The sequence below is a fragment of the Danio aesculapii genome, chromosome 10 (assembly GCF_903798145.1).
Source record: "Danio aesculapii chromosome 10, fDanAes4.1, whole genome shotgun sequence".
NCBI classification, from domain to species: Eukaryota; Metazoa; Chordata; class Actinopteri; order Cypriniformes; family Danionidae; genus Danio; species Danio aesculapii.
The window spans coordinates 2,591,255-2,610,059 of NC_079444.1; the positions used below are offsets into that span (position 1 = coordinate 2,591,255).

At 33.7% G+C, this 18,805-nt stretch overlaps 1 protein-coding gene across 1 annotated transcript in view; it reads left to right on the forward strand.

Moving 5' to 3' along the window:
* The window catches only part of pdlim5b (PDZ and LIM domain 5b), a 117,152-nt gene that overhangs the window by 44,384 nt on the left and 53,963 nt on the right, over positions 1–18,805 (forward strand). Inside the window, exon 3 of the mRNA XM_056466377.1 lies at positions 18,511–18,662. Coding sequence (XP_056322352.1) covers positions 18,511–18,662 — 152 coding nt within the window. The remainder of the gene's footprint in view (positions 1–18,510; positions 18,663–18,805) is intronic.

Here is an 18,805-nt window from a genome sequence, read left to right on the forward strand (position 1 = left end):
TAAAGAAAAACTAACGAAATTTTTCTGTCATTTTTATATTGTTCGTTTTTTTTATCTGTTTTTAATTGTGTTTTTGTTTTTGTTAAAACATTTGAAAATACGTCTATAAAAATGCCTTTAAAAAGATTCTGTTATCTTAAGCTTCAGATGATTGATATTCAAGTAAAGATTACTTTTTATAAAATATTATATTCAGTTTTGTTAAATAACTCAAATGAACACAACATTCAGATTGTTTTGGCATATTTTAAGCTCCACACAGAAAGAAAAGCATTTTTAAAATATTTTTTTGCATTAAAATTTTAATTACATTATTATTTAGTATTTTATTACGTTAAGCATTTTTTTTTTCATGACATTTTTTTTATATTGCTTTGTTTTTAGCTGCTTTTGTTTGTTTTTTTAAATCTGTTTTGTGTTTTTGTTTTTGTTTGAAACTTTAAAATACGTCTATAAAAATCGGCCTTAAATCACGTAATTTCAGATGTTCAATATTCAAGTTAAGAAATTCAAAACTATTTTTAACAGCATATAATGTTCAGATTTATTAACTTACAATTGTCAATAATTCAAATTCAGATTGTTTTTGGCATGTTTTAAGCTCCACACAGAAAGAAAAGCATTTTTTTAAATATTTTTTTGCATTAAAATTTTAATTACAGTAATATTTAATTATTATTTAGTATTTTATTACGTTAAGCATTTTTTTTCCCTGACATTTTTTTAATATTGCTTTGTTTTTAGCTGCTTTTGTTTGTTTTTTTTAAAATCTGTTTTTAATTTTTTGTTTTGTTTTTTTGTTTTTGTTTTTGTTTGAAACTTTAAAATACGTCTATAAAAATCGGCCTTAAATCACGTAATTTCAGACGTTCAATATTCAAGTTAAGAAATTCAAAACCATTTTTAACAGCATATAATGTTCAGATTTATTAACTTACAATTGTCAATAATTCAAATTCAGATTGTTTTGCCATATTTTAAGCTCCACACAGAAAGAAAAGCATTTTTTTAAATATTTTTTTCACATTAAAATTTGAATTACATTATTATTTAATTATTATTTAGTATTTTATTATGTTAAGCATTTTTTTCCCTGACATTTTTTTATATTGCTTTGTTTTTAGCTGCTTTTGTTTGTTTTTTTTTTAAATCTGTTTTTTATTTTTTTTTTTGTTTTGTGTTTTTGTTTGAAACTTAAAAATACGTCTATAAAAATCGGCCTTAAATCACGTAATTTCAGATGTTCAATATTCAAGTTAAGAAACTCAAAACCATTTTTAACAGCATATAATGTTCAGATTTATTAACTTACAATTGTCAATAATTCAAATTCAGATTGTTTTTGGCATGTTTTAAGCTCCATACAGAAAGAAAGCATTTGTTTTTGCAGTGTAAGCTTATTGTCAGACGATTTTGAATTGAGATGACTGTGTTTTCATAACAATGCAGAGAGTTTTCCATGAATTCTAGCCTCCAACCACAACATTTCGAGAAGCATCTCCAGCTGATCTGCTTTTAATCGTGAACTGAATGAAAACGGGTCCGTGGTGTCAGGCTGGCTCACTCCGCTCTCTGATTTACAGTCTTTGTGGATTGTGTGTGTGTGTGTGTGTGTGTGTGCGCTGAAACATGCCAAGCGTTTGGATTGATTGCCAGGAGGCCGGGTGAATGTGCTGTGGCTGAAATCTGACTGTTTTCTGAACAAGCTCTCGTGTTCTGCTTTTATTTAGTCTGGAGAGGGAAAATGTAGAGTTGGCTTTGCGTGGCATTCGAACCACAGCACGACTTTCAGTCACATTCAATAAAACTGTTGGATGTGTTTGAGGGGAAACCGTATTATTCTCACTTTTTGTTCATTTTGATCTGTTCACATGCCACCGCGGCGTGGTTTCAATCATCTATAGGGTGTTTAAAGTGAAAAGGCTCATCTTTATTAAGAGAAACGCATCCGGTTGACTCATAATTCGCCTGCAGACTCATTAGTGCGCTCAATCTGTATTTGGGTTTTCCTGCGATTAGACTTAACAGTACTTTTGAAGAAAACAGCACTCTCACTCTCACCTAGAGTTGGGTGTTATAATGAGCTACATAGTAACTAGTTAATGTAAATAAACTTTTAATTTTCAGTTACTTATAATGTGCTTGTCTTGAATATATTCATCAGTTCTGCAGAATCAGTTCATAGATGCAGAGCAACTGTGGTTTTTCTTACACAAATATATTTAGCAAAATTATATTTTTTCCACCTGAAGGTTTGATTTATCAAGGCAATCGAACAACAATTCAATTCAAGACTAAACTGACTCTCATTTAAACAATTGAGTTTAATTTCTGTTGTCGATGTTGAACGATAATTTTTATTTTATAATTGATATTTTTTTAAATCATTGTTTTATCTCATTTTTATTACAAAATATTTTTGTATTTAATTTTTTATATTTTGATTTATTTAGTTACATTTTAAACTGTTTTTTCATTTTCTTTGTTTTTAGTTGCTTTTGCTTTAGTTTTTCTGTTTTTAAATATTTTGTTTTGTTCTTTGTTTATTTTTGTTTTGCTTTCAGTTTTTTAGTTTGGTTTGTTTTTGTTTCATTGCGCCGCTTTTAAATTTATATTTATTTATTTTGTTTGTTTGGTGTTTTTTGTGTTGTTGTGTTTTTTGTTTTGAAACATAACAACACAAAAAAACCACAACAAAACACCAAACAAACAAAACAAAAAAATAAACAAATAAATAGATTTAAAAGCAGTGCAATGAAACAAAAACAAACCAAACTAAAAAACCGAAAGCAAAACAAAAATAAACAAAAAAACAAAACAAAATATTTAAAAACAGAAAAACTAAAGCAAAAGCAACTAAGAACAAAGAAAATGAAAAAACAGTTTAAAATGTAACTAAATAAATCAAAATATAAAAAATTAAACACATTTAAAATACTATACTATATATATATATATATATATATATATATATATATATATATATATATATATATATATATATATGTATATGTATATATATATGTATATGTATATGTATATGTATATGTATATATATATATATATATATATATATATATATATATATATATATATATATATATATATATATATATATATATATATATATATGTATATGTGTATATATATATATATATATATCAGCTCTTTACTTTCTTCCATGACTCCCCAACCCTTTTCAGTTTCAACCGCGACCAGTACACAAGCCTCTTTACTTTTCAACCCTCTTCACTTTCGTCCGCGACACCTCTCCCTCCTCGGGTAACATGCCAGATCCATTACCCCGATCTGTTCCGGGACCTCGCAATTTACAAATTAAGCACTGATATATATATATATATATATGTATATATGTATGTGTGTATATATATATATATATATATGTATATATATATATATATATATATATATATATATATATATATATATATATATGTATATATATATATGTATATATATATATATATATATATATATATATATATATGTGTATGTATGTGTGTATATATATGCTTTTAAATTGTTTTTGTTTTTTTGTGTGTTTTTTTTTTTTTTTTTTTTTGGTGCTGCTTTTAATGTTTTTTTTGTATTTAATGTCTGTCTATCTATATTTATTTTAAATATCAAAATATAATTAATCAGCAAAAGGACTGGTAAGTCAATAAATTGTCCTTCTAACCCTAACTAATTTGCATAGTTTTGCTGTTTGCTAGATCAGCTCGTTAACAGTGTATATACCGTGAGCATCATTGGACTGTTAATGAGCTCTCAACCTGCCACATGTGCAATAAATCAGCTTTTATTAGGCTTCATGTGAATGGAAGTACTATTCATGTTTTTCCCCCATGTGCTGGTATGTTTCTGTGAGTTTCCTTCAGTGTCCGCGGTGGAAATCAACACTGGTTTGTTTCTGGCTGTATTTGTGGTCCTCCAGTATTTGGCTCTTTTTTTTTTTTCCCACTCTCCGGCTTCGGAATGCTCTGTTTTGTTTGTATTGTCATGGAAACGGGAGTTCCGCACAGATCTCGGTGTTCCGAGAATGATCAGAGGAGGCTACACTTGTGTTGGAGAGTCTGATAGTGATGTTCCTCACACGATGTTCCTGCAGATAGAAAGGCCATCAGTTATTAATTACTATAACTGATTAAGTTCTTCTATCTAATCTAGTGCTCATACAAGTGATGGTGGGATTTGTGTACAAGAGTTTACACTTCATATCTTGTTGGTTTGAAATGTCCTTGTTTTCAATAAGGGTTATTATCTTAAACTTAAATTTAATGAGAAATAAACAGAAAGTACATGCCATTATTGAAGATTGTTCCCATACTTTAAATATAAAATTTCAGCTCGTGCCTTCAAAAAGACGTTTTAGGCAATCTCAAGTAAAGAAAAATGTCTATCAAATGTCATTTGTCCCATTAGAGTTTTTAATCGTGGGTTTTCAGAATGTATAGAGTTAAATTGAGTTTTTAATGTGATTTATATTATGACATTGAATGTATTTGTGTTGCCTGTTTTCCTGTCCTATGTGTGACGTGAACGCTGATGTGGTCTGTGTGGTGAAGTCAAAGTTCCAGTTGTGGACAATAAAGAAAGTAAAGTATCTTAAAGCCAAAATCATAAAAAATGATTACTTGAATTAAAACGTTAAGGAAAAATAACCAGTTATTAATTATTATAGCTGATTATGTTCTTCCATTTAAGTCTAGTCTTCAGACTAATGTTGGGGACTGTGTACAAGGGTTTACATTTTTAAATCTGTTGTTTATGTGTTTGTTTGAAATGTCCTTCTTTTCAGTCAGCAGGGTTATTATGTTAAAACCAAAACCATAATAAAGTGGTAAAAAAATCATCAGTTAATAATTATTGTAAATTACTATATTCTGTCATTAATCTTGTTGTCACACAAGTAATGTTGGGATTTGTGTACAAACGTTTACATTTTAAATCTGTTATTTTTTCCATCAAGCAGGGTTATGTTAAAACCAAAACCAAACAAAATTATTATTATTTGAATTAAATTCATTCATTCATTCATTCATTCATTCATTTTTCTTCGGCTTAGTCCCTTATTTATCAGGGGTTGCCACAGCGGAATGAACCGCCAACTATTCCAGCAAATGTTTTACTCAGCGGATGGCCTTACAGCCATAACCCATATATAAATATATGATATTTGTGTACTTTTTTTGTTATTTCGACCAACTGGAATGACAGTTTTTACATTTGGAAGAAATGCTATATGTAGTTATGAAGAAGAAATGCCATCTGTAGAGAGCTAAAAAACAAATGTTTTCCTCAAATCATAAATTATCATTAAAAGCATTTATTTATTTATTTATTTATTTATTTATTTTATTTTTAATTTTATTTTTCGTTATTTTATTTCAGTAATAAACAATATACAGTATTTGTTTATAGTCAACATATTTTAAACAATAGTTTTAATAACTAATTTCTAATAACAAGTTGTCTCATTTTTCCTGTGATGGCAGTACATAATATTTTAATAGTTATTTTGCATAATATTTTAATAGTTATTTTGCATAATATTTTAATAGTTATTTTGCATAATATTTTAATAGTTATTTTGCATAATATTTTAATAGTTATTTTGCATAATATTTTAATAGTTATTTTGCATAATATTTTAATAGTTATTTTGCATAATATTTTAATAGTTATTTTGCATAATATTGTAATAGTTATTTTGCATAATATTGTAATAGTTATTTTGCATAATATTTTAATAGTTATTTTGCATAATATTTTAATAGTTATTTTGCATAATATTTTAATAGTTATTTTGCATAATATTCTAATAGTTATTTTGCATAATATTTTAATAGTTATTTTGCATAATATTTTAATAGTTATTTTGCATAATATTTTAATAGTTATTTTGCATAATATTCTAATAGTTATTTTGCATAATATTTTAATAGTTATTTTGCATAATATTTTAATAGTTATTTTGCATAATATTTTAATAGTTATTTTGCATAATATTTTAATAGTTATTTTGCATAATATTTTAATAGTTATTTTGCATAATATTCTAATAGTTATTTTGCATAATATTTTAATAGTTATTTTGCATAATATTTTAATAGTTATTTTGCATAATATTTTAATAGTTATTTTGCATAATATTTTAATAGTTATTTTGCATAATATTTTAATAGTTATTTTGCATAATATTTTAATAGTTATTTTGCATAATATTCTAATAGTTATTTTGCATAATATTTTAATAGTTATTTTGCATAATATTCTAATAGTTATTTTGCATAATATTCTAATAGTTATTTTGCATAATATTTTAATAGTTATTTTGCATAATATTCTAATAGTTATTTTGCATAATATTTTAATAGTTATTTTGCATAATATTTTAATAGTTATTTTGCATAATATTCTAATAGTTATTTTGCATAATATTTTAATAGTTATTTTGCATAATATTTTAATAGTTATTTTGCATAATATTTTAATAGTTATTTTGCATAATATTCTAATAGTTATTTTGCATAATTTTTTAATAGTTATTTTGCATAATATTCTAATAGTTATTTAGATCTTAGTTTTAAGCTTAGCCCTTTGATGCACAAGCTATGTAAACCAATTCTAAAGCACAACATGAGTCTAAAAGGACACACATCTACATTTCTTACGTCATTTCACGCTTGGCTGGGATTTTTTTTTTGTTTTGTTTTATTTTTTGAAATCATTTTACCTCAACATTAAACATTCCCGTATGCAAAAACTCCCTGATATACCAACAAAAATTAATTCTATTCAAAGTGTAAGAAATAAATAAGGATTTGTAATGATCAAAATCAAGTTAATTGAGAAATTCCTGGAATACCAAGTGGAGAAATGAATAGACAGTAATACACGGTCCTTTGCTAATGCGGTTCACCTTTCGCAGCCTCACAGTTTCGCAGATTTTTTTTAGTGCAAGTTGCTTTTTTTATTACAGCACATTGTGTTCTGCATCCTGATTGGCTGTAGAACATTCAACTTGCCAAATTTGCATAAATCTTCAATCGCTATAGTGTGGCTCTGAAGTGCCGGACTGTATGTTTGCAAGTTTTCTCCCTATCGAATCCCACAATGTCGACGAAACGTTCTGCACAGCCAAAGGCATCTGCGGTAAAACCCAAAAAGCAGAGGAAGATGCTAACCATCGCACAAAAAGTTGAACTCTTGGACATGCAGAAAGTACAGAACAATTAAATCTTCGTTTCGTTAATAACATAACGACGACAGCAGCAATAAGTTTCAACAAAGATGCAAAGTGGTTGTAACTGTCCACAACAAGACTATTGTAAGGATGGAGTCTGCTTTAGCTTTCTGGATCAGTGACTGCAGCAAAAATGTTAATGCATGTCCGAGAAAAGTGTATAAAGTGTGTAGTGAGGGCTTTTACAGCCTTAAAACAGCTATAATAATTGTAAGAAATAAAGTTGACTACTTCGAGGTTTTCAGCTATTGCGGGTTGTTTTTTGAAACGTGAGTCCCGCGATTAACGACGGACCTCTGTATTGCATAAATATAGAAAGTCAGAAGTCGGGTCACTTTAGACCCAAATATACATCAACGTGTTAAAGTGCCATTTAAAGGCTTAATCAGGTTAACTAGGCAGGTTAATTAGGCATGTTATTGGACAACAGTAGTTTGCTCTGTAGACAATCTGAAATAATTATTTCCTAAGTGGGCTAATAATATTGACCTTATTTGTTTTATTCATACCTTAAAAACTCCTGGAGATTTTCAAAAGCACTTTTCCATGGCTTTACTTATAAATCACTGTCTCTATGGTCTTAAACTCATACTCTCCAGACGAATCTTTCTGCACAGTGTTATTGTATAATATGGTCTGTCTGTGACGTAATGAGTGTATTTTAGGAATACAGCGTCATCTCCTCAAGTTTTAGCAGAACACCTGGTTTGTCCCGAAACGCTCCTGGAATGTTTGACACACATCAAGTGGAGTCTCACAGATCCATATAAGGCCTCTAAAGAGACGTTATACCGCTTTAACAAGCACTCATAACAAGGATGACTCCATGTCTGAAAAATGCAGAGTCCAGAAGCTCTTTCATTCATTGATAGAGAATGAAGCCCATCAACATTTCAATCTGCCTGCGGGAGTCCTCTGGGAAAACAGAACAACAGGGATTTTGACTCTTAGTGTGGTCACGGTACGCTGACAGCACAATCATGTAACCCATCGGCACATTTTCAAGCCTCGATAAAGATTAATAGAGGAAAAGCAGCCGTTCCACTGGATTTAACTCTCAAATATTATCTTTCCACAGTTTAAAAGTGACCCAAGTCTGCTTTCATTAGCTCCGTCTGCTGTCTGTTCTTCACCAGACGGACGCGTTTTAGTTTTTTATTCTGCCAGAATTGCTTATTCCTCCTTGGAAAAAATGGGTTTGTGGTTATGTGGAGATTTTTAACCAGTGCAGTCCATTTACGGAGTTTTATAAGTCATTAAACACACAGTTGGCTGAAGGTTTGTGGTGATCATATCCCACATGGAGGTCCACATTCAACCTGCTTTCATGCATTTTTATTCATTCATTCATTTTGCTTTGGTTATAGTGCCTTATTTATCAAGGATTACCACAGTGGAATGAACCGCCAACTATTCTGGCATATGTTGTACACAGCGGCTGCCCTTCCAGCCGCAACGCAGTACTGAGAAACACCCATACACTCACATTCTCACACACACACACACACACACACCCATACACTATGGCCAATTTAGTTCATCCAGTTCCCCTATAGTGTATGTGTTTGGACTGTGGAGGAAACCCACTCAGAAATGCCAACTGGCTCAGCCTGGACTCGAAGCAGCGTCTTTCTTGCTGTGAGGGCACAGTGCTAACCACTGAGCCACCGTGCCGCCATGCATGTTTTTCAAATAGGTCAAAACATACTTCCTTGATAGGCTTGAAGACTATGTTGGTATTAATAAATCTGGATTGGCTTGGTTCAGGCCTTGCCTATCTGAACGTTGTCAAATTGTGTCGGTCATATCGACAAAAAGTACGCTGTGGGGTACCACAAGGTTCAGGTCTTGGTCCCTTACTTTTTATGTTACACAGTTGACGTCAATGGACTCTATTTTAACTTTCTAGGCACAAAATTTAAAGCTCCTGGCGCGAAAGCATTAAGGGCATGTCCAAATCCACTTTTGCTATTTTAAGGATGGAAAAATACGGTCTGCACCCCGGCGCATGGTCTAACAGGGTTGTGCTTATTCTCTTAATGAGTTCTGGGTGTGTTTTGAGCATAACGTGCATTAAACCAATCAGAGTCTCATCTCTTATTCCCTTGAAGAGTCAATTGTGTCGCGCCATGCTGCATTTGCTATTTACATGGTGGACTTTGTAAGTGTAAAAACTGCACACTTCACTAGCGAGAAAACTGCAGCGCGAGAGTAAAGAATGAGCCTCCTCCATTCAGCCTCTTTACTTTCTCTTTACTTTACTTTTACACTTTACTCCTTTACTTTGGTGGAGTGAAGAATGAGTCTCCTCCATTCAGCCTCTTTACTTTCTCTTTACTTTACTTTTACACTTTACTCCTTTACTTTGGTGGAGTGAGGAACGAGTTTCCCTCAATTCAGCCTCTTTACTTTCTCTTTACTTTACTTTTACACTTTACTCCTTTACTTTGGTGGAGTGAGGAACGAGCCTCCTCCATTCAGCCTCTTTACTTTCTCTTTACTTTATTTTACACTTTACTCCTTTACTTTGGTGGAGTGAGGAACGAGCCTCCTCCATTCAGCCTCTTTACTTTCTCTTTACTTTACTTTTACTCTTTACTCCTTTACTTTGGTGGAGTAAGGAAAGGGTGGAAACTCACTCCACTGAAGACATCCATTAGTCGACATGTTGAATTTAGTTTGTTAAGCGCAAAGATTTGCTTCAAAACTATTTCTGAATTCAGTTCTAATCTCCAGCAAAGGAATAAATGAACAATAATAATGAAGTATGGTTGAGTTATATTCAAACACACGTCCTGTTCTTATCCGCATATGGCGACGCAGACGTCTCCAAAACCCCACAGCTGGACAAATTTAAACTTGTGTTTATTCAAACAAATATAAATCAGCATATAATAAATAATACTGCTAATAATAATAACATTATACAGATGCAGATTGGCATGAATAAACTGAAAAAGCCCCCTGAGGTGAAGAAGGCATGGAGGCAGTGGTATTTATATTTATGTAGAAAATAATCATTTCTGGATCATTTTAATCCTTTAATTTCTTTCATCTAAAGATATTTGTGTATTGCTGTACATCCTGTGTGTATTTAGCAGTGTGTAAGCGTTATCAAAACTATTATGTTTAGAAATGTGTTGAAAAATACAAAAAATACAGGGGGGCGAATAAGGAGGACTAATAATTCAACTTCAACTGATGATACACAACTCTATATCTCCTCTCAACCTGATAATTAGTATGAATTCACAAAATTAACAGATTGTATGGCTGATCAATTTTTAATAATAACATATGGAGTCTACACAAGAGGGGTGGAAACTTCCCTTCGGCCTTGTTTTGACAACAGGCTTTCATACACACTGGCAGATTTACAGATGACGTTTTGATATGGCTCACGGAGAGCACATAATGATGATCCATTGGTTCATCATCAGACATCTTTATGGCGAATTTCACCTTAATTTAATTCTGTGGCTAATTGGAGAGCTGCACATTGAAGCGTTTGGCTGCCGTCCACGCCTGAACCCAAACTAATGTCTCATTTAGTCTGGTTTAGCATAGCTCACGTCAACATGTGGCCCTTTTCGTTCTTCATCAGTGACTCCGAAGGGCTTCTCTGTCATTATTGGGATCCACCACACTTATAATTTTTCACATGGCTGGTGTTTTCCTCTGGCTGTGCTCACGTCTCTCTCATTATATCGCTCATTTGTGCCTTCAGGTTAGATTAGAGACATGATATGGATGATCTTTTTATTAGAATATCCAAAGACCACTAGAACGGTGTTATATATTTTGCTAATGTACAGTGGGGGAAATACGTATTGAACACTGTCATGTTTTTTCCTGGTCATAATATTTCTAAAGAAACTGTTGGCGTGGAATTAAACCAAAAAAAAAAAAAAAAGAGTATGTAACTATGAAATGACACAAGGAGAAAGTGCTGAACTGCTGAAATCAACCCAGGCTCATTCTGAAAACGTAGTCCTCTGGAGACCGCGAAATACGTCCCGGGAGGTACGTATTTTTGTATTTTTTTGTTTTCGCGATTCCTTGAAAGGCCGATGTGTACGCTTTTTCACTTCTCAAATGTCTCTCGCGAGTGGCGTTTGCGCTCGCGCTGTTCTCGTGTAAACCCACCAGAGGCCGCTGTCGAACGACCGTCTGTCCGACTGGCTGAATGATTGACTGGGCGACCTGCCAATCGGCCGGACGACTCACCCTCCTCCTTCCCTGAACCCAACCAATTTTGCCAATTTAGACGCCTGCCCGCTCTCTTCCCTAAACACAACCAACAATTTACAAAAGCCGTCCAGAAAAAGAAAAGCCCTCATCTGATTTCTTTACCACGTTTTCGGATTTTACCACATTCTCACTCTGTTATGAACTTGTTCACTTTTGTTTCTTGGATTTTGTATTTGTCTTGCCTGATTTCTGGAACCGTTCTTCCCCGGACTCGAACCCGGTTGTCGTCGTGGTCAGCTCCTCTCTGCGTCTCAAGTCCGCCTACTTACAGCATGAGCTAACCGGACAAACTGGTTGCTGCGGGACAGCCCTCCACTCGAAGGTAATCGCTTAAAGGAACGGCGTCATACCGCACCGTAGCGTTTGCTTAAACAAAATGCAGCCATACATACCTCCGGCTACATAATTCATGGTCTCCAGAAACGTCAGCAGGACTACGTTTTCAGAATGAGCCTGGGTTGGCTGAAATATATTTAATACTTCATATAAAAGGCTTTATTATTGACGGCAGTTTAAAGACACCTCTCATATGGACAATGAAGTTGCTCAGGTGTGATGTTTTTCACAGACTTCAACAGAATTGATGATTCTGTGGGTCTCGTCTATCAAATCTGAGCTTTATTCTGTATTTTCTATTGGATTCGGATCAGGTGATTGGTTGTGCCATTCTACAGCTTGATTTTCTTTCTCTGAAAGCATCTGAGAGTCTCCTTGGCTGTGTTTTGGATCATTGTCTGAAATGTCCACCCTGGTTTTATCTTCATCCTCCTGCTAATGTAGATGTTGGACTGAAGCAGCTGATATTCATTTACACTGATGAAGGGCAGAGGGTTGCTGAAGAACTACTGAGAGATTTTTAGCTGCTGTCTGGGCTTTCACTGTCTTACGCCTCTCTTTCTTCATGTGTTCAATACTTTTTTCCCCTGAATCATTTCATTTCATTACACATTATTTAATTTATAAACTAATTAGATTCGTTTTCTTTGCATATATGTATTTCTTTAGTTTGCTATGTCTGCTTTAGTAGTATTATAACTCTGGTAGCTGTTAAGTTGGGAATTAAGTCTCAAAATTAAGTATCAAATGAAGGTTTGCGTTATGAGAATGTCTCTGCTGTGTTGTGCTGGTCTGTGTGGCCTGGTTTCTGTGATAAGCATGTGATGTGGCCCATGATGCCCTCAGCCGGCTATAAAAGGAGAACCGAGCGACCGGAGAAACTGAGCAACCGTTCATTAGTGTTTACAGGCCGACACCACACACACACACACACAAACCAGCACCGTTCTTTGGTGCTCAGCGTCTGCCAAAGGGAAGAGGGCAAATATCTCATCTGTTTGGCTTTCTAGAGATGCTCATCTGCCAAACACATGTGATGAGGAGCCGGTCAGAGATTCGTTTTATAAGAAACAAAGGATATCTGACTCGTTTGCTTCCTAATCAGGTTCAAGTCTGAGTTTATCATGTTTGATACTGGAATGTGAGTCAGTGCACTGTAAAAAAAAAAAAACGATTAGTTTTTCTTTACTTAAGATGAGTGAGTAAACCTGTTGCTTAAACAATTAGTTGACTTTACTTAAAATAGGTGAGTAAACCTGTTGCTTAAAAAACGATTAGTTGTCTTTACTTAAGATGAGTGAGTAAATCTGTTGCTTAAATGATTAGTTGTCTTTAACTTAAAATAAGTGAGTAAACCTGTTGCTTAAACAATTAGTTGACTTTACTTAAAATAGGTGAGTAAACCTGTTGCTTAAAAAACGATTAGTTGTCTTTACTTAAGATGAGTGAGTAAATCTGTTGCTTAAATGATTAGTTGTCTTTAACTTAAAATAAGTGAGTAAACCTGTTGCTTAAAAAATGATTAGTTGTCTTTAACTTAAAATAAGTGAGTAAACCTGTTGCTTAAACGATTAGTTGACTTTACTTAAAATAAGTGAGTAAACCTGTTGCTTAAACGATTAGTTGACTTTACTTAAAATAAGTGAGTAAACCTGTTGCTTAAACGATTAGTTGACTTTACTTAAAATAAGTGAGTAAACCTGTTGCTTAAAAAAACGATTAGTTGTCTTAAAATAAGTGAGTAAACCTGTTGCTTAAAATTATTAGTTGTCTTTACTTAAAATAAGTGAGTAAACCTGTTGCTTAAACGATTAGTTGACTTTAACTTAAAATAAGTGAGTAAACCTGTTGCTTAAAAAATGATTAGTTGACTTTACTTAAAATAAGTGAGTAAACCTGTTGCTTAAACGATTAGTTGACTTTACTTAAAATAAGTGAGTAAACCTGTTGCTTAAAAAACGATTAGTTGTCTTTAACTTAAAATAAGTGAGTAAACCTGTTGCTTAAACGATTAGTTGACTTTAACTTAAAATAAGTGAGTAAACCTGTTGCTTAAACGATTAATTGACTTTAACTTAAAATAAGTGAGTGAACCTGTTGCTTAAAAAACGATTAATTGACTTTAACTTAAAATAAGTGAGTAAACCTGTTGCTTAAACGATTAGTTGTCTTTACTTAAAATAAGTGAGTAAACCTGTTGCTTAAACGATTAGTTGACTTTAACTTAAATTAAGTGAGTAAACCTGTTGCTTAAACAATTAGTTGTCTTAACTTAAAATAAGTGAGTAAACCTGTTGCTTAAACGATTAGTTGTCTTTACTTAAAATAAGTGAGTAAACCTGTTGCTTAAACGATTAGTTGACTTTAACTTAAATTAAGTGAGTAAACCTGTTGCTTAAAAAACGATTAATTGACTTTAACTTAAAATAAGTGAGTGAACCTGTTGCTTAAAAAACGATTAATTGTCTTTACTTAAAAAAAGTGAGTAAACCTGTTGCTTAAATGATTAGTTGACTTTACTTAAAATAAGTGAGTAAACCTGTTGCTTAAACGATTAGTTGACTTTACTTAAAATAAGTGAGTAAACCTGTTGCTTAAACGATTAGTTGACTTTAACTTAAAATAAGTGAGTAAACCTGTTGCTTAAACGATTAGTTGACTTTACTTAAAATAAGTGAGTAAACCTGTTGCTTAAAAAACGATTAATTGACTTTAACTTAAAATAAGTGAGTAAACCTGTTGCTTAAACGATTAGTTGACTTTACTTAAAATAAGTGAGTAAACCTGTTGCTTAAAAAACGATTAATTGACTTTAACTTAAAATAAGTGAGTAAACCTGTTGCTTAAAAAACGATTAGTTGACTTTAACTTAAAGTAAGTGAGTAAACCCTTGAAGTAAATGAGCAATATGCATAATTATAAATATTAGGTTAAATCCACTTAACAGTTCCAAGTTGCAATGCGTTTACTCACTTAATTAAGTAAAGTCAACCTGACGCTTTTAAGGCAACGGGATTACTGACTTTTGTTAAAGTTAATAATCACTTTCTACAGTGTGTATCTTCAAGTTCAAGTTTAATTCATTGATATAGCACGTTTCCAACTGCCACAAGGCTGCACAAGTGCTTTACAGAGGAAAAACTAATAAACGATATGAGCATAACAACAGTAACAGTGATAGGCACATAATAGGAAAGAACAGAGAGAGTGTAACCATTAAAGAATAAAAAAATAAATACTATAGAGAGTTTGCCTAATTAAAAGATGCTACCACAGTTGACCACACTAAACCAGATCAGGAACAGATTGTATTTACTGTAATTAGTTTATAATGCATGTGTAAAATTGCTTGTAAACTACAGTATGCATGTGCTCTGTCTGTTATTAACTTTGACTGAATTTCATGTTTTCTATTGGCTTAAAGCTCAGGACATGGAGAAGTTCTGTGGTATGCTGTGGTAAAGCTGTTCATCTTTCCTTGTGAATAATATTGTTCTAAATCTGACAGATAAAAACAGGTGAAGGGAAGCATGAAGGCAGACTGAGAGATGTGCTGTTTGATTTGGGTGCAGCTCTGCTCTTGCCTTTAGCTTCATGAGCCTGAGGTTCAGTTTATGATCATAATAAAAGCAGTGAGTGCTGAGACTGCTGCTAATGTGTGTGCGTGTGCGTGTGCATGTGTATGTGCGTGTGTGTGTGTCTGTCTGTCTCTCTGTCTGTCTTTAGTGATTTTTGCGTGTGTGTGTGTGCGTGCGTGCGTGCGTGCGTGTGTGTGTGTGCGTGTGTGTGCACATTTGTGCATGTAAAAGTTGCTATACATGTTTGTGTGTAGTAGTGACGTGTGTGTAGTTGTGAAAAGTGTGTGTGTGTGTGTGTGTGTGTGTGTGTGTGTGTGTGTGTGGTTGTGGCATGTGGGTTCTTCCTGTGCTTGCTTGAATGTAAAAGTGTGTATGTGTGTGTGTAAATGAGTTATGTTTCTCTGTGTGTGTATTTGTGATGTGTTGTCTGTATGTGTGTGTTGTGTGTAGTTTTGATGCATGTGTGTGTCTTTGTGAGTGCATGTGTAGTTGTGATGGGTGTTTGTGGTTGTTTGTGTTATAGTGGTGTGTGTGTGCGTAGTTGTGTAGCTAAGACCTGTGTGTGTGTGTGTGTGTGTGTGTGTGTGTGTGAGAGAGAGAGAGAGAGAAAGAGAGAGTTTGTGTATGTGTGTTTGTTTGATTTGGTGTGTGTGTGTATGTGTGTGCGCATGTCTGAGTGTGTGAAAGTGAGTCTGTGTGTGAAACTGAGCTGTGCTGTGTGTCGGTCTCTCTCAGGAGGTGTGTTAGTTGTGTGTGTTGCTCAGCAGATGTGCAGTGAAGTGAAGTGATGAGTGACTGATATTCCTCATGCATGGCAGAATAACGCCTCACACACACCTGAAAATCCGCTCTACCTGTTCACACACACACACACTTCACTGCGTATCAGTCCTGCTGGATGCATGATTAGTTTGGTGTGTTTGTTGTTAGTGTTTGTGTTGAGCTGTGTGTGTGTGTGTGTCCCCGTGTGTGTGTGTCCTTGTGCGTGTGTGTCCGTGCATGTGAAAATGTGTATGCCCCAGAAGCTAAATTTGTGTGTGTGTGTGTGTGTGTGTGGTCTACGGTGACGTGTCCAGTATGCACCCTGACCCCAGATCAGGTTTATGAGTGTGCAGGTGAAGGTTTCCCAGATGACGCAGATGTCTCTGGCTGTGTGTGTGTGTTTGAACGTCAGGTTTTCAGGCGGCAGATGGATGTTTAAAACTCTGTCGCTCATCATTAGACTTCAGATCAGCTTATAGATGCCTTTGGCTTTAAATATGGAGAAAGCGTGCTGTAAGTTTTCCGTTTACTGATTTCATATCTCGCCGTTTCATTTTTCCAGATCGTGAAGGCCACAGTTGAATGTCTTTGAAGAATGTTGTGATGGATTGTGATGATTGTGATGGTTTCAGCTCTCCTAAAGTTTTTAGTTTATTGTTTTTATGTATGAAATGTGGCCTGGATTAATGTTAGTTTTTTTCCAAAGCTGTCCTGGCTGATTCCTGTTTTTTTTTTTGTTTTGTTTTTTAATGTGTGTATATATATAAATACACAGCTGAAGACATTATTATTATTATTATTATTATTATTATTATTATTATTATTATTATTATTATTATTATTATTATTATTATTATTATTATTATTATCAGGCAAAAATTAAAACCACGCCCCTACTCAATATTCTGTTACGGTTGGAAATTGTAGTATTTTGCACAAATAAAACCACGCCCCCTACTCAATATTCTGTTACAGTTGGAAATTGTAGTATTATGCAAAAATTAAGCCACGCCCCCCTACTCATTATTCTGTTACAGTTGGAAATTGTAGTATTATGCAAAAATTAAGCCACGCCCCCCTACTCAATATTCTGTTTCAGTTGGAAATTGTACGATCATGCAAAATTAAAACCACGCCCCCTACTCAATATTCTGTTACAGTTGGAAATTGTAGTATTATGCAAAAAATAAAACCACGCCCCTACTCAATATTCTGTTACAGTTGGAAATTGTAGTATTATGCAAAAATTAAACCACGCCTCCTACTCAATATTCTGTTACAGTTGGAAATTGTACTATCATGCAAAAATTAAAACCACGCCCCCTACTCAATATTCTGTTACAGTTGGAAATTGTACTATCATGCAAAAATTAAAACCACGCCCCCTACTCAATATTCTGTTACAGTTGGAAATTGTACTATCATGCAAAAATTAAAACCACGCCCCTACTCAATATTCTGTTACAGTTGGAAATTGTACTATCATGCAAAAATTAAAACCACGCCCCCTACTCAATATTCTGTTACAGTTGGAAATTGTAGGATCATGCATATATAAAGCCCCGCCCCCTACTAAATATTCTGTTACAGTAAGAAATTGTACTATCATGCAAAAATTAAAACCACGCCCCCTACTCAATATTCTGTTACAGTTGGAAATTGTAGTATTATGCAAAAATTAAAACCACGCCCCCTACTCAATATTCTGTTACAGTTGGAAATTGTAGTATTATGCAAAAATTAAACCACGCCCCCTACTCAATATTCTGTTACAGTAAGAAATTGTACTATCATGCAAAAATTAAAACCACGCCCCCTACTCAATATTCTGTTACAGTTGGAAATTGTAGGATCATGCATATATAAAGCCCCGCCCCCTACTCAATATTCTGTTACAGTTGGAAATTGTACTATCATGCAAAAATTAAAACCATGCCCCCTACTCAATATTCTGTTACAGTAAGAAATTGTACTATCATGCAAAAATTAAAACCACGCCCCCTGCTCAATATTCTGTTACAGTTGGAAATTGTAGGATCATGCATATATAAAGCCCCGCCCCTACTCAATATTCTGTTACAGTTGGAAATTGTAGTATCATGCAGATATAAAGCCCCGCCCCCTACTCAAATGTACTGGAAAGACTAAAATCTTGAGGCACAAAAATCTAATAAACTCCACCCACCGCCTACTTAAGCCAATCAGATTATGGTTGTATGGTGCTGACCTATTGTAGTGCCCATTAAAGTGTCGCTTTAACCAGTCACGTTTTGCTTTACAAGGTTTGTAAGCTGTGTGTGTTTGTGTGTTGTGTAGCTGACGGATGGAGGAAAGGCGGCTAAAGCCAAGATCAGTGTTGGTGATGTGGTTCTGTCCATCGACGGCATCCACACTGAGGGAATGACACACCTGGAGGCCCAGAACAAGATCAAAGCCTGCAGCGGGAACCTCAACCTCTCACTCATGAGGTGACACACACACACACACACACACACACACTGTACTCTTACTTTATACACACAGCATACTCTGTTTACATATGTATGTGCACACATGCATGCACGCACACACACACACACACACTATAAACGAACATGAGTCTCCAGAGCAG